The sequence below is a fragment of the Camelus ferus genome, chromosome 2 (genome assembly GCF_009834535.1).
Source record: "Camelus ferus isolate YT-003-E chromosome 2, BCGSAC_Cfer_1.0, whole genome shotgun sequence".
Taxonomy (NCBI): Eukaryota; Metazoa; Chordata; class Mammalia; order Artiodactyla; family Camelidae; genus Camelus; species Camelus ferus.
Genome location: NC_045697.1, coordinates 22,131,101 through 22,146,704, shown reverse-complemented (window position 1 = coordinate 22,146,704; position 15,604 = coordinate 22,131,101). Strand labels below are relative to the sequence as shown.

At 33.5% G+C, this 15,604-nt stretch overlaps 1 protein-coding gene across 6 annotated transcripts in view; it reads right to left on the bottom strand.

Moving 5' to 3' along the window:
* PCDH7 (protocadherin 7) overlaps positions 1–15,604 on the bottom strand; it is a 385,684-nt gene that overhangs the window by 198,609 nt on the left and 171,471 nt on the right. For 4 of the 6 annotated variants that reach the window (XM_032495414.1, XM_032495432.1, XM_032495422.1 and 1 more), the window contains one exon: positions 6,392–6,608. The exons of 1 other annotated variant lie outside the window; for it this stretch is intronic. In XM_032495414.1, the coding sequence (XP_032351305.1) occupies positions 6,392–6,608 (217 nt within the window). The remainder of the gene's footprint in view (positions 1–6,391; positions 6,609–15,604) is intronic. One more of the 6 variants, XM_032495450.1, reaches the window with a different exon arrangement.

Here is a 15,604-nt window from a genome sequence, read left to right as displayed (position 1 = left end):
TTAACCTAGAAGAGAAATATTGAGATAAAACAGTTTCTCAATAAGTGGACTGACCTCTGAGGTTGCATGCTAACTACATTTTAAGAACCAAGTTCCAGAGTTCCTTTAATCACATAGAAGTTGCTTTAGAGTGTTGTCATATTTCAGCAACATCGAGTTTTTCATACATAACTCTAGAAAAGAATCGGAGGAAGAACAGAAGTATATCCAATCTGAAAGCAAAAAAAGAATGCAAGAAACATGGGAATAATGCCTTAACTAAATAAGGAGCTAAACACAGAAGTCATTATCTAGCAAGTGTGCAGAAATTCAGATAAGCAAATGCTTTGAGAGTCTGGAGGCAACCAACCCACTAACTGACCTCCAAAGTCACTTTGGGATTTGATGAGAGCTCATTCCCTCCTCAAATGTCATAAGGGTTCAGCGGAGTGATCTAGTTTTAAAGGACCAAATTAGAATAAAAAGGGTAATATGGCCACACGTTTTATCAGTGTTAATTATTAATACTGAGATTAAAAAAGAAAGGGCTGAGAGTTCGGTAAGCATACTAATTAGATACTTTTTTTCAGCTCATTTTCCCTGTCAATGTGAGTATTTTTGCAGCAGTTTAAAGGGAAATATAAACCTGAAGAATAATGCATTCAGCTGGAAAAGTAGGTATAAAATGTAAAAACATTTAAAAAGAAAGAAAAGAATTCAGGGAGAGAATGGCTTCTTCTCACCTTGAATGACAAGAGTTGGGTTGATTTGGTGTCAGAGGATAGACTCTTTCTTTCCCCTCATTTTAGATCCTTGATATGTTTAAATGTCACTGCTCCTGAGTGTCACCCCTTGGTATCCCACAAAAATGAGAAATCGGCTGGGAAATATTCAAAGTGAGAATATTCTTAGCAGTAATTTTAGAATGCTACCTTTGTGAAACTAACATTTGATGATGCTATCTATCATGACTGACCATTGTGTTATATCCAAGCTACCTAAAGTTAATATTAATCACAATCATTTTATTATTGCTATTGAAACAATAGTAGTGAATAATTTCACCATCAACCAATATAGTAAAACTACTGGAACTCTTACTGTTTATTTATAAATTATTAGGTGCTACTATCTCACTTAGTTTCTTTCACAATCCTATTTGTTATTGGAGTAAGAGGGGCTGAGAGAGGTCAGAAAGTTATACTGCTAGTAAGAGGAGAAACCAAGATTTAACCCAATGTCATTAGATTTCAAAGTCTGTTTTTTAAATCACTACATTCCATCCACAACTTTGCCTCTTCTCTGGTAGGAAATCTTTAGATTCTTGTAGATTGTGCTGCTCATTTTATTGGAAAGCCGGAAAGCTACTGTAGCATACATCTTGATTGGCTGAGATTCTGGTTAAAAATAATCTCTATAATCACTTTCTCTCTCTAATCATTATGGAGACGTAGGAGTAAACAGGGTCCTCTGGAAGTGGGGACATGTTGACTTGTGTATACTTGGGAGGTACAGAGCCATTTCATAGATGGCTAGAAAAGTGGAAAATGTGGTCAGACGCTAGCAACTAGACATGGTGAAATGCAGAATCATAAAAATGAATCCTTTCCGAGGTATATCAGTCACTTCCCATAGAAAAAAAGTGCAGGGTATTTGTTTTGAGGCATTATGCTTATGCTATTAACAAGTATATGAGCATCTTTGGAAAGTTGGAAGAAGCAGCCTTGCTACTTAATTCAATCTAAATAAAAACAGCACAAACCAACAGTAACTAGATGAAAGTACCTTGCAAACGATTGCTGAAAATAGGGTAGGTGAGAAACAAGGAGAGAGACAGAGAGAGTCCTTTATCCCACACAAGGATATGAGTTTAGTCTCTATTCTCATGACCTTTGGTAATATATTTGATACTTCACCCAAATGTTATTTCAAATATCTTGTCATTTACTTCTGAAAGCAAGGTAAAAAGTCCATGATGGATACAAAATGGAGTCATGGTAAACTGCACCAAGTTTTAACCTTCAAGAACAATGTGCTCTAAACACTAAAGCAAGTAGAGTGAGGAGAAAAAAATAAAACAAGCAAGAAAGTTTGGAAGTGGGAAATTCGAAACTATCAGAGTATATAACTGAAAATTGTCTTTTAAGTATTAGAGAAAATCGAGAGGCATAAAATTTATTAGATATTTAGAATGGCTAAGTTTCTGATTATTCAACTTTTTAAAACCACCTACCTTATGGATCAACTGCTATTTTCTTATTTTAATTTATTTCTATGTTATACTATTTGTAAGTTCATCTAGAGGAAAATACATATTTTGTTCACATTTTGTTCACTCACTGTGAACAAAGTTTACACTATCAAGGAAGACGGTAAATGCACTTATTCTGTTGTGAGATCATTTCATCATAATTAATGGTTTTGAGGGCACTGTGCCCAGAGCCAGATCAGACCTATAGATGCCTCTTGCATAGTATAGTCTGGGATGGCTCCAAAACTGTCTCCCATCCCGATCTGCTCTTGGGCCAACCTTTCCACCTACCTGGCCGGAAATCACACCATTTGACCCAATTCAGTTCTTTGGCTTATGTAATACATGCATTACCTGCATGCATTTAGAAGGCACAACTTCTGCTTTGCCTGTATTACTACGTATTATCAAATTCACTCACCATCTCACTAAGAGACCCAAAGGTTTCTTTCTGTTCAGGAGAATAAGATATATTAAAAAAGAAAAAAAAAACTGAGTGTAAGGAAAGAATTGCAGCTTATCGGATCTGGGTATGATTTTAAACTTAATTTAGTTAATTACCTTACAGATGATTAGAAACAGACTCAGAAGGAGTTAGTGACCTACCCAATACTAAATGAAAATTGGGATCAGAGGTCAAGTGGGGTGTTTTCTATATTGAAATTGCTAAACACATCATATGATCAAGTGACACACAGTAAAAACAAACTAGCCTTGCAAATATGACTCGGGGGACTTTGAGAAGAATAAGTAGATGATGGCATGAGGCAGGGGTCAAAACAAATACTTACAATAGACTCATAAACACCACTCCAAGAGAAAGTTTGAAGACTACTGCAAAATTAAGAGGACAAGCTTTTGCATAGTCAATGGTTGCCCTTACTGTGTTGTTGCTTTTAAGCTTTAATTTGGTTTTTACTTGAATTATCCACTTATTTTATCATTATCAAATATTTTTTCATCACTCAACTTTCTACCATGTACTCTATATTTTCAAATATTTCATACCACTAAATGTATTTTAATGAAATAACAAATAACCATTTTCCGCAATCTTATCAAAGGATCAACATGAAATAATCACAATATTGATAATAATTAAACCAAAGAAAAATATATCAGTGATCTTTTTCATTAATAAATGTATATAATTCATTAGAGTTTTCTTAAAATGTTTTTAAATAGTATAATTTTCATTATGCCTTTCCAGAGACCCATGGGCTGTAAGAACCCAAATTTGGAATTATCAAAATGTTGGGTCTCACTTTGATTACTACATTCAGGCTTCAAAAAATTATATTTATCCTTACACTATATTCTTTTACCTAAGCTAATAAGAAAATAAAACCTCATTCATCATTTGGCACTCCTATAAGCTGGAATATAGGATAAAACTTGTTATAAAGAGAATTAACCCATAAGCCTTCTTTATAAAATTTTATTACGCTGAAGTATAGAAGGCAGATAAAAGCTTTTGTAAAACAAAGTGCATTTCACTGCCTATGTACTGAAGTTTTCTTGTGTTTTAGTTATTTCCTTATTATAGCATCTGTAGTGATTTATTATTATTATAAACAATTTATTTTTATCATTCACTGTCCCAATTTATACTCAGTTCACATCATCATACTAGAATGTTATAAAGCTATTGCACTGGAAATTATCTTCTAAAGTTTACAACAAAAGTTAATCCTAAAAAATTAGTTATAACTGCATTGTTTCACATAGGTTAAAATTCAAGAAAAATATTTGAGGTAATAATTACGAACCAGGACAGCATCCAAAATGGTATTTTCAGGGAAAATCCAATACAAATCCTGATTAAAACTTAACCAAGCAAAACACTGCAGATTACCTGGATTCCAATTAAATGTGACAAATGAAAATTTGACAGGTTTCAATTCCAATTCTATTTATGTCAGAATAATCCATTAATGTTGAAGATGAAATTACCAGAATTCAAGCAACACAATTGCACTTTACGGTTAGACAGTAGTCTGAAATCTTGAACCCAACAAAACTCTTACTCAAATGTCAACTGCTACATTTGGATCACCCAAGTGAATCATGTCTCCTTCTGTCATTACCTATAGATCAGGGCTAACATAATCACAGCTAGCGGATGACAATTGGTTATATAAACTCTGAATTTCAAGTGTCAGTCACATAAAGTCAGAAAAAAATCAGTTACATTATGTTCCTTGGCTGTTGACAAGCCTGAAAGCATGGTTATAAAAAAAAAAAAAACTGTAAGTCTTCTTTGGGAAATGTTTTCTCAGTAAACTTTCTAGTCTCTTAACAAGCTCACCTGTTAAGTTTTCCATGACATGTATGTTTCCTAAAAGGTAACTGCTATGTGTTTGTCATATATCATTGTGCTTATTATTCATTATTTCTTATTTTAATGGCGTTGAATCTTTTTAAACTCAAAAAAGAAAATAACATTAAAATGGGATTATAATGCCAATGATAGCTGATATCTAAAAAATAAAGACTTACTTGTACTTTATTAATAGCAATACAAGTACTTTTTAAAATACAAATAAGTGATATGATATTATCAAAAGGTAACACAGATATTGCAAAGCACTTAAAGTAAATTAATCCTGCCTTCCTAGGGGCTTGTGTATGTGTGTGTGGGTGTGGGTATGTGTGTGTGTGAATACAAAACATTATTACAGTATTCTTAATTTAACTTTTACTTTTGTGCAAAGCATTTCAAACATATTTGCCTGAAATATACATTTATCAGCACTGTAATTCATACTAAATTTTTTACTTATTTAAAAAATACGAAAAAATGTTAACTTTTAAAAACCATATCAAATTCCCATCCACATAAACACACACTGCCATACACACAGATAAGCATGCCTTTACAGCCATAAGGCAAAATGCCATTTAAACTCTGGATGATTAATCAAGAGGGGTGTCAATCATCAGACCCCAATATCATATCTTCTCACCAAGATATGATAATGTGGAAAAATAATTATTTAGCATGATTTAGTTTAGCAATCATTGCACTTGGGGTCATTTATGATATATTACTCTCTAATGTTGGATTTTGATATTCACAGGTAAACTTCCAGAAAAAAATCAGACTTTCTCCTGCATTAATATGCTCTATTTGCATATTATCACTCAAGAAACTGGTATACAACAAAAAGTTAAAACGTCTTGTTTCAGTTGGAGGATGGAATGGTGAAAGACATAGATTTGTTTCAAGGTTTCATTAGAGATAAAATGTGTGTGACTCCTTTCCTTCCCCTACATATAGCCAAATCTCTTTTTATATATGAAATAATAATAAAGTTAGTAAGACTCTATCATTCCATTATTGGACACAGATCTATTCTCAGGCATTTATTTATAACCTGAAATAAAAAAAAAACCATCTAATTGTCTTTGGGAAAATAACAAATGTGAAAAGCTTTGTGAGTACTGCTTGCAGTCTAACTGCACAACTTAAAGGAAAGTGCACGTAAGGTCAATTGGAACTATGAGAACCATCTCACAACAGGACAGGAACAGAGAGAACTCTAGTTTTCTTTCTTCCCTTTCCCTCGCACAAAAATGAGAAAAACCTTACAATTAAATGAGAAAGGAGTACAAATAGCATTTACGATATATTTTGGAGAGTAAGATAATACTGTTCTCCTTCTTTGACTCCATTTCAGCTAGCACTTGAAAGGAGAGGTTTGAAAATGCTTCTTTAAATCCCTTGGAGAAGAAAGATCGGAGAATATGTGTTTATTGTCATTGTCTCTTACTAAGACTGGACGATTGCATTTGAAGAAATAGTTGCATGACAAAAATGAATCAAAGAAAACAATTACACGAGACCTTTCTCAGTGGCTACTGTTTAGATACTCTGCACTCATTTAGGTTTTTTTTCATAATAGGTACTACTCTGATTTCTTTGAAAATGTGTTTATTTCTGATAGGTGGTTTTAAAATGATGGTGCGAGTTTGGTGAATTTCATCTAGAGAGTTACGTTCCTTTATTTGGTGTTTCTGTACTTTAGCAAATGTTTGTTATTTCCAAGAGAATCGGTTCAGTGTCAGCTATTTTAGCTTGGTTTTAGACTGACCTTCGCGAGTCTACTTACTACGGCTCACTAGCGTGATTATGTGTGTGGATGTTGTGTTTGCCCCTACCATTTTCCATATGCTCTGCCTCACCAACACTGCCATCCGGCGTGGTCCTTTCATAGTTGTCCTCTGGGAGTGGAAGGGCACCCAGTCTTGGCCCTGATGAACTCTTACTGCTTGGTGTTTCTGACTCCTCCAGCCCGCTGTCATAGCAACTCTGCAGTGACCCCTGATGTGGGTCCTGAGGCTGACTCACAACAGAAAACGTCACTCTACGAAATGGCTGTAAAAGAAAAGAGTCTGAATGTCACTAAGACAGAAGATTGTCAATGATCTCATTTAAAAAACACATAAATTACATACATTAAGGTCTACTGACAACTAATTCAATACAAAATGGTTAGTATATATTGAAATCTATTTGGTTAACTCAGTATTATCTGAAGAAATGTCTAGAGCTTAGATTTTTATTTATGGAAAAACTGAAAATTCCTTTTTCGAAACAGATAAGAAAACAGCAATGTCACTAAAACACACATTGAAATCTGATATGTTAGTTCCACATAGTCAACATTTTTCTATTCTGTAGTCTTCACTTCATATACGTTTTTCACAAATAGACTCCTTATAAAAACAAGGGTCAGGGATTTTGGAAAACAATAAATATAGAACTAATCCATTGTAAGAAGACTTCATTTTTAAATTCTTTGTCCATACAGCATATGGTTTAAAACTGAGTGTTCTGGCAGTTGACTTAAACTATTAAAGGTACAGCTGAGAAATAGGAATTTAGATGCAGTGCTAGGAAATCAGAATTTAGTTCTTACTTCATCCATATAAAAAAATATTGTCTATTGACCTTGAAAAAGTAAGGATAGTAATGAAATAATAGATAAAAGTTTCCTTAACTAGGGAATTGAAAATAAAGTTTAAAAATTTAATTTTATGTGCTTACTATGACTGTTTTCAGTTTATTCCAAAAAAGTAACATCACGTACAGTCTTTAAGTCATATTTGAAAAGTCCTGCAAAACTTTACCCAATTGAACCTCACAATCTACTATGTTACAGCTTTGGCTGAATGCAATACTTGCTATGTATGGAACTTACAGATTATTATAACTACAAAATAAAGCAAAAATACTTTAGGCTCATTAAGGGAACAAATTAATGTCATGTATTAACAGGGCTACATACACGTAATATTTGGGAAAGAACAACATAAAAAGGTTCCGTAATATCTGTCTGAGATTATTCTCGGCAATAGTTGATTCCATTAAGCTCTTATATGATTTGAAAGTGGCATAAATGTACAGATTTGTAAACCTATAACTAAGACTAGCTCTTTCTAATATAAAATATAAAACTAATATTACCAGAATGGTGAGAAAGGTAAAGAACCCTTCTGTACTTTTATAACGTGAATATTTGCAGTACAAATCACTTATCATAACTGGGAATTTTTTAATGTTAAGAATTAAAATGTTAAGGATTATCTACATGATAGGTTGTTAAGGGGAAAGCTAAAAGGAAAGGTCACACTTCCCCTAAATTTATAAAATGGCTTTACTAAAGACAAATGCATGCTTCCACAATTCTTCCCTTTATTTTGTCTCAGACAGAAGATTGATCAGGAATATTGTCCATTGTTTGAGTTTCTAATCCAGTACCTCTCCCTCCATGTACATATTTAGAGTGTGCAGTCTTTATAAAATCTTCTTTTTCATTTCATTCAAAATCAAACTTTTAGAAATGCTAAATTCTATTGGAAAAGGAAAACATTTGAATCACATTCTCTTCTTTACAACGTTTTGCTGAATTGGAACTACAGTATTTTAAAGCAATTACAAAATATTTCTAGTACCATCAGCATACACACCATGGGCCCATATTTACTAGTAACACAATTTCTAGAAACATTATCCTTGTTTCACTAATAATTCTCATATTTATTTACAGCAGTATGACTGTAATATTTTACCTTATTTCTTAATAAATATAGAAATCAGTTTGTATTTACCATGCTTTATCTCATGTGTGCATATTTTCTTTTTTTTTTTTTCCATTTATCACTCCCAACTGACAGCTAACTACCTGTGAATTACTTTATGTTCAGTCTCACCTCAGAAGTGAGACCACTGACAGGCTCCTAAAACCACTGTTGTGCATACAGAAGATGCTCAGCGAATACTGCTGAACAATAACATTTTAATGACAATGTTGAATTTAGGAAAGAATGCGAAGGTCAGAAAGACATATTATCACTTCAAGACATAGCAATGGATTAAAAAATATATATAAAGAGAAAGGAGGGTCAAAGGCTATTCTTAATTCTATTGTAATGTTTCTCAAGTATTTTAGACTCAGTCCGCTAATTCAAGAAGAAAGTACAAAATGAATACAGAAATTACACTAATAAAGTGGAAATAAGAAATTTTAAGAGATAATGTTCCAGTGTGACATAAAAATAGAAAAGAGGGTGATGTTTGAATGAAGGTGGTAATCTCAGAATCTGTGCTCAAATACTGGTTCTGCCAAAAGTAATGACAGAATAGCAGGGACGGGTAATCAGCTATGTTTGCAATGAAGAATGTCAAAAATAAAATAATTATTTTTCTAGAATGTATTATACAATAGCTACTATAAATCAGTGCATTTTATTTGCTTGATTCCCTGCTTTATTTTGACAGTGACTATTTAAATCTCCATAAATTATTGTAGGTTACATGTTACATTTAATGTTGGAAGGAAAATGTAATTTTAAAACACTAAGAACTATATATATATACACTAGCAAATGCTTAAGGTCATTAATACTTCCTTTTAGCAAAAAAATGGTTTTTCATTTAAAACAATATCTAAATGAATGGAAAATGATTCACAATAAAAATCTAAAATAAAGAATATCACACAATGGATCATAAAATACCCCATCCAACATTTTTATCTGCATTTGAAAATATTCCATTAGACTTCTACATAAAATTTCAACATTACGTTACTATCTCTTAAACTCTATTTTGATAATTTTGAATACATAAAATTCTTGTGGCAAACTATTTAAGTTGGTAATGTGAAACAAAGTAGTACAAAATTCTGAATTATGAAAGAGAACCCATTAATGCAAGAATTAAGCTTTAATTCTAATAGTAAATCAGACACGTAGATTTAGATAGGTTGATATAATAGACAGACAGATAAGCAGATATATAAACATTTATACACTTTTCCTCAGCATCAGCAGGTTGGGTCTGTTGAGAAGATATGTTATATGGCAGAAGTTATGATATAGGATTCATATTATTTATATAGTCTGGATAATATTGACTACACTGGAAATGTGAGCAATGTGTTAAAAGCTCTGTGACAGACTGAATGAGTCTGTACTATATATGTAACTGTCACTTTGTTAATGACTGATACTCTGATGTAGAGTGGTTTAAGTGGTGATTCCTAAACTTAGATGTGCCAAATAACTTATGACAACACAATGCCAATGTCTGGCCTTCACTTAAACCCAATGAATCAGTGTTCAGGGTTGGACTGGATATTAGAAGTTTGTAAGATCTCTCCAGAGGTGATGAAGAGGCATAGAGAAAAAGCATAAACTCAACAATTGAAAGAACATTTGGAAAGAGGTCAAAAAGAACAAACTGCTCCAGGAAACCAGCTGGTCCTCTAAGTGTCCATAGCGTTTCCCTGGAGAGTCAGTACAATCATGGTTCTATCCTGAGATGCAAAAGTATGAACATGAAGACATCTAGTGACCTGAGACATCTGAGATTTCCATTTTTCTCTCTAGAGTGAAGAATGACTTTATGTCCTACAAAGGCAACCTAGTCTACTCGACATAAGAAAAAGCAGAAAAACTTGAAGGAGAGTGTCAGCTTTCCCGTAGGTTTTTTTTTTTTTAAACTATGAAAATGTGCTTGAAAATTGAATAAGTAGTGCAAGAAAGAGGTCTCTAAGAAAGCTGTTCCAAAAAATTGTGAGTGGAACATGTGTGAGAATTATAAACAATAGGGAGTGAAAATCAAAGATTTTATTTAGGCAAATAAATGATCTAATTAAAGGGAGGAGATTGAAGACATGATCTGATCATTCTCAGCAAAACGGGAGGAACAAGAAATGTTGAAGGCAGAGGATTATTCTGAGAAAGAAGGAATTATGGGAAACAGCACTAAGAATAGGCAGCGAGGCCATTATAAAGTGAGCTTGTGTGGTTGACTGGATTTCGTCATTATTTCACTGTACCTACATTTGTTTCCTCCCATTATGTCCCAGGGTTTTCAGGATGACACATTGAAGAAACTCAAATCTTATAGGTATATAAAAACAGACAAAATATAATATTATTTAAGTTTCCTTTAATAAAATAAAGGTACAAAAAATGCCATGAAATCTGCTGGGGAATTTAGGGCAGGCACTGCAGAGGAGGAGTTTCTGGGTTGAGATCTCAAAAATGATTTTGATAAATAATATACATTTGAGGACCAGTTATAGATTCCATATTGGGGGCCAGCAGCAAAGGATAAAAAATATGGTGAATAAGAAAAGTAGGTCACTTTTGAAATTCAGAAGCCAAGGAAGGTGGTAATTTCTAGAAAAACAGAATAAAGTTTTATGTGAACCAAAGCATCAGAGATGTGGAGAAGAATGCTGATCACCTTATGTCCATTCGGTTCATCCATTAGAAGGTCACTTGTGCTATAAAATCTCTAAGCTTTGGGGAACCACGCAAGGAGATAAAAATCAAAGGAAGTAAAAGACCCACTTGTAAATATATAGAGAAAGTGGGGATAGACTACTAATTTTTAAAATATGGCATAAGAGAGAGAGAGGGTGGCAGTTAAAAGAAAAAAAAAAGATTTGTGTAAAATCTTTTATTTATGGACTTTCTGTCTTTCTTCACTATTATTGAAAAAAAAATTTGCTTTAAGGTAAATATTTGAGGATGCAAGCAAAGAAGGGCAAGTAAAAACATGCCTGATAATCTAAGCTTGTTGGGAATGAAAGAAATCAGAGACCAGAAGCAAACTAACTAAAATTAAGAGAGGACTGAAATTTTAAATAGAATCACAAAGGCAAAGTCAATAGTGAAACATGTTGAGAAGCTGCATGTACTGTTTGTGTGTGTTCATGTGTATATGTGTTTAACGATTAAAATGAGAAAACAATGTTACATTAGAAATAACAGAAAATAAAGATTCTATTCCAAGCAGCATTATAGATTCCCCATTGACCTCAGATAAGTTAGCTGACCTTTGGTTCTTGTGCCTTAGGCTCGGGGTCTGCCAAATGCAGAAAATAATATCTACCCCGTCCTAACTTAAATTCTCTGAGAAATAATGAGGTAGTTTATAAAAAGAGCCTTAAGCTCCCTCAAAGACATATACTATAAAAGGTATTATACCTCAGGCCACAGCTATGTAACTAGACCTATCTCCTATTATGTTTTAGATTTTTTTTAAAGAAAATATAGAGCTGACCCAGTAATTTACAAAGTTTCTAAATAGAATTTTTAAAATTCATGATATTTCAAACCTAATTCTATTCACGTATTGTTTTTATTTTTCTAAATGCAAATCATTTGTGAAACAAGCATGTACATACAATAACACTCAAATTTTTCAAGAACGATTGAAATCTAATCTTTTATTAACCATGTGTGTTTCTATACTCAATTATTTGAGAATGACATTCATCAATTATTTTTTGTTTCCATTATGACACACTGGAGACTTTCACTTGAAGATATACATACATTCAAAGGTAACTCTGGGTAATACGTAGTCCCTGGGGCGTGGGGTGCTACTCCATCGTCATGCCAGGTCCCAGATGAGAAAATGCATTAGAGTTGATTTTGCTTTAAACTACCATAGACTGGGACCCAGTGTTCTCCGTTCTTTATATAACTTTATCCACTTTAGAAATCCAGAGGGCACACTGGAATGGGGCACAAGTGCAAAGGGGGAGGTCCTCTACCTTCTGTGCTTGCCCTCATGATATGGGGGTCCAGAAGGACTGCTGCCTCTTCCTACCCTCCCCTCCTCATCAGAAATTCTGGTGAGCCCAAGGTGAGGGATGTGTAATCGCCATGACCATTTCCACATGAAATTAACCTCATGGCCTTGAAAGGACAAACATGGCAAATAAGAATGAAGTTGGGTGCTGTGGGGTGGACGATGTAATGTATTCAACAAATGTATTTACTTATTAATATCTCGGAGTTTTTAATTTGGAGACTGGGAACAGAAGCTAAGATGGGATATTGGTAAACTTGGGATCAAGAGAAAGACAGCCCGCTTGGAAGAAGAGGGAATTTAGAACATGTCTGGATGACACAAGGTTGGTGTTCTGGTGACATTATTGCAAGGGGTAAGGCATTCATGAAGGGGAAAGGTGGTGAGCATTTGTTTCATTCTTCTTTCTTATAAAATTGTCTTTCCATAATTGATAATGTGGATTACAAAACAGTAAACCTAAATCCAGGCAGTCTAGCAGGTTTAGAGGTCACATAAATTATCACAACTTCTACTTCAAATATGGACTAGCAGCTGCATCTCAACCTGGATTCAGAGGATTCAAAGAAAGTTAAGTCTGTACATTTCAAATTCATTAGAGGACTGGAACAATTTTATAAAAAGGTTTTTTTTAATACCTAGAAAGCTGATGACAAATTGTACTTGTATGTGCAAGTATGATAACTGCCTTTTTCTTATCTTGCAGATTCATTTTTAAATTGCTTTTTTAAAATTTTAGAGAACTATATAACCACCCTCCTTTTTTTGAAAATACTGATATGATAACACTATTTATAATCTGCACCTTTGGAAATTAATCCTGAAATTAATGATAGTATGTTATTCTGATTTCAGAATTCGATCATTATCAAATATGTATAACAGGGGCAACCTATTAAAAAAAAAATCCCTGTCACCAAGTTTACTTATAGTTTCTAAGAAAAGCAATAAGGACCAGATGCATATTCAAAAATACATGAATAATAATAAAAACTTTATTTTATCCATTCTTAATTGTTAGATTGATTAAAAGGTAACCATCCCACCATAAAAGCAAATATTAAGTTCCATAATCCGAAATATTTTAAAGTATTGGCCCTCCATCGACATCAGCAAAATCTCCTAAGTTACCACCTGCCCAATGATAATGGACTGCTTTCTTTGTTAGGGCAGTGGCCAATTTTTGAAAAAGGAAAAGAAAAGAGGTGAACTTCAGGAGTATCTTATTATACACACTACTTGGAGTAAAGAAGAAAACGAACATCAGGGTAAGAATGCAGAAATGTCCCCCTTGGAGTCCATTTCTTACAACTTTGTGACGACCCTGCCTTTATGAGGATTTCGTTTGCAGGAAGTTAGAGCCCTAAGGATGCTTCTGGAAAGAACTTCGGGTTAAATCTCTTTCCCTGTTGAATGCTGCTCTGTGTCTTACAGACAACTTTATGGAGGACTTTAAATTTGCACCTTCCTTTTTAGTTTCAATAGTTTCTCCATAAATTGTCTCTTTATCTGGAACTCACATATAGTTGTCTCCGTCACATCAATTATTTCTGAATGGGCTGAAAGGCTTTTTTAGTTTTTGCAATTCACTTAGTTACGTCCATCAGACAGACTTCTAATGACTCTTTTTGTCAGTCATAAAGCACTGAAACAGTCATGGAGCAGGACATGGCTGTATTATAAGGAGCCCTGCTTTGGCTTTTTATTTTTAAAGAGGAGTTATCTCAGACTGTGAGATCTTTCCTCGCAAATGAACAGGAACTTGATTAATCTGCAAACATTTTCAACCGGTGTCAGTGGCAACTGAACAAACATATCTAGGATTCCATAGGGAATTAGCTGGACTGTGTCTGGCAGAATCTTCAAACAAACCTTAATGAGGTCTTTTAACTTTTTAAGGGCATATTCCTTTGCTAACGTTTCAAGATTCTTCCGTACTTCAAACTGCCTTTCTTTCTTTCAAGTCAATAGCAGATGAAAGGGGAGTAAAAAAGAAACATGTTGAGACATTTGTATTAGTTAATTAAAACTCATTTGGGGAAGGAGAAGTTAAATAACTGTATTTATTTCTTTTGACTTACATGCAATTACAAAATGTCATTAATTTTGACAGTACTGTGTATGTTTGTCCTGAAAAAAGCCAAGAATGCAGGTTATACTTTATTGTTCTTAGCCCACTAGGTCACAAACTATTTAACACTGCAGAAGAATAACGACCAGAGTATTAAAACAGAAGCCACTATGTGCCGGGGAAGTGCTATTCATTTTACTGGTGTCACTTCTCGCGTACGGATCATGTTAATATTTCGATTTTAAAATGAGAAAAAAATAAATTTAATATTCAAACTACTGCAAGAACTAATCTAGCCTGAAAATACAAACTGGTTTCCTATTTTTTTTTTCTCTAATGAAAATATCAGAAAACAGAATAGCCCAAACCTAAAACTCTTAGTAAATGTAGGCAAACATCGTTTTCTTCTGAAAAACTCCTAAAAAGATAGTGTGCTCTAAAACATGAAGCGTGGGTCCTCAGTATTGTGCACACATCGTTTGATCTATGTTTTGCTCTTTTTTGCTGGCTTCTATTAAACCTAGTCAAGGATTTGGCAAACTTTTTGATAAAGGGCCCGAAAGTGAATCTTTCAGGCCTTATAGGTCAGAGGTCTCTTTTTTCTCTGTCACCCCTACTTATTCTGACATTGTCTTGAAAAATAACCCACTGAAGATGCATAAATGAATGACAAGAGCTAAGTCCCAATAACACTTTATTTATGGAAATGGGAATTTCAATTTCATGTAACTTTCCCAATTCATAAAATGCTGTTTAAAAATTATTTTCAACCATAATAAAATGTAAAAACTCAAATGTAAAAAATACAACTTTTCTGTTGTGTTAACATTTTTTAAAATGAAAAGAGTTCTCAACTAGTGTATAAAGTCCTCTCAAACAGTGTGTATCCATTATACTTCTGTTTCAGTAACAGTGCATTGAACATAGTTTAGATTCAATTGTCATTTATTATCATGGTTTACTATTTCTTGTTCTTTTTGGAAATAACTCTGACCTGAGGGATCAGGAGACCTGGAGTCCAGTACTTGCTCTGATACTAAGAGTAAAATCTGGGGGAAAGATTAATCTTTCAGCTTTAGCATTTCAACTTTAAAATAAAGTAGTTATAACAGATGGTATTTAATATCCTTTACATTCCTTAATTACCTGAAACTTTTAGAAGATAGGTTTGTTGAATCAGTGAATA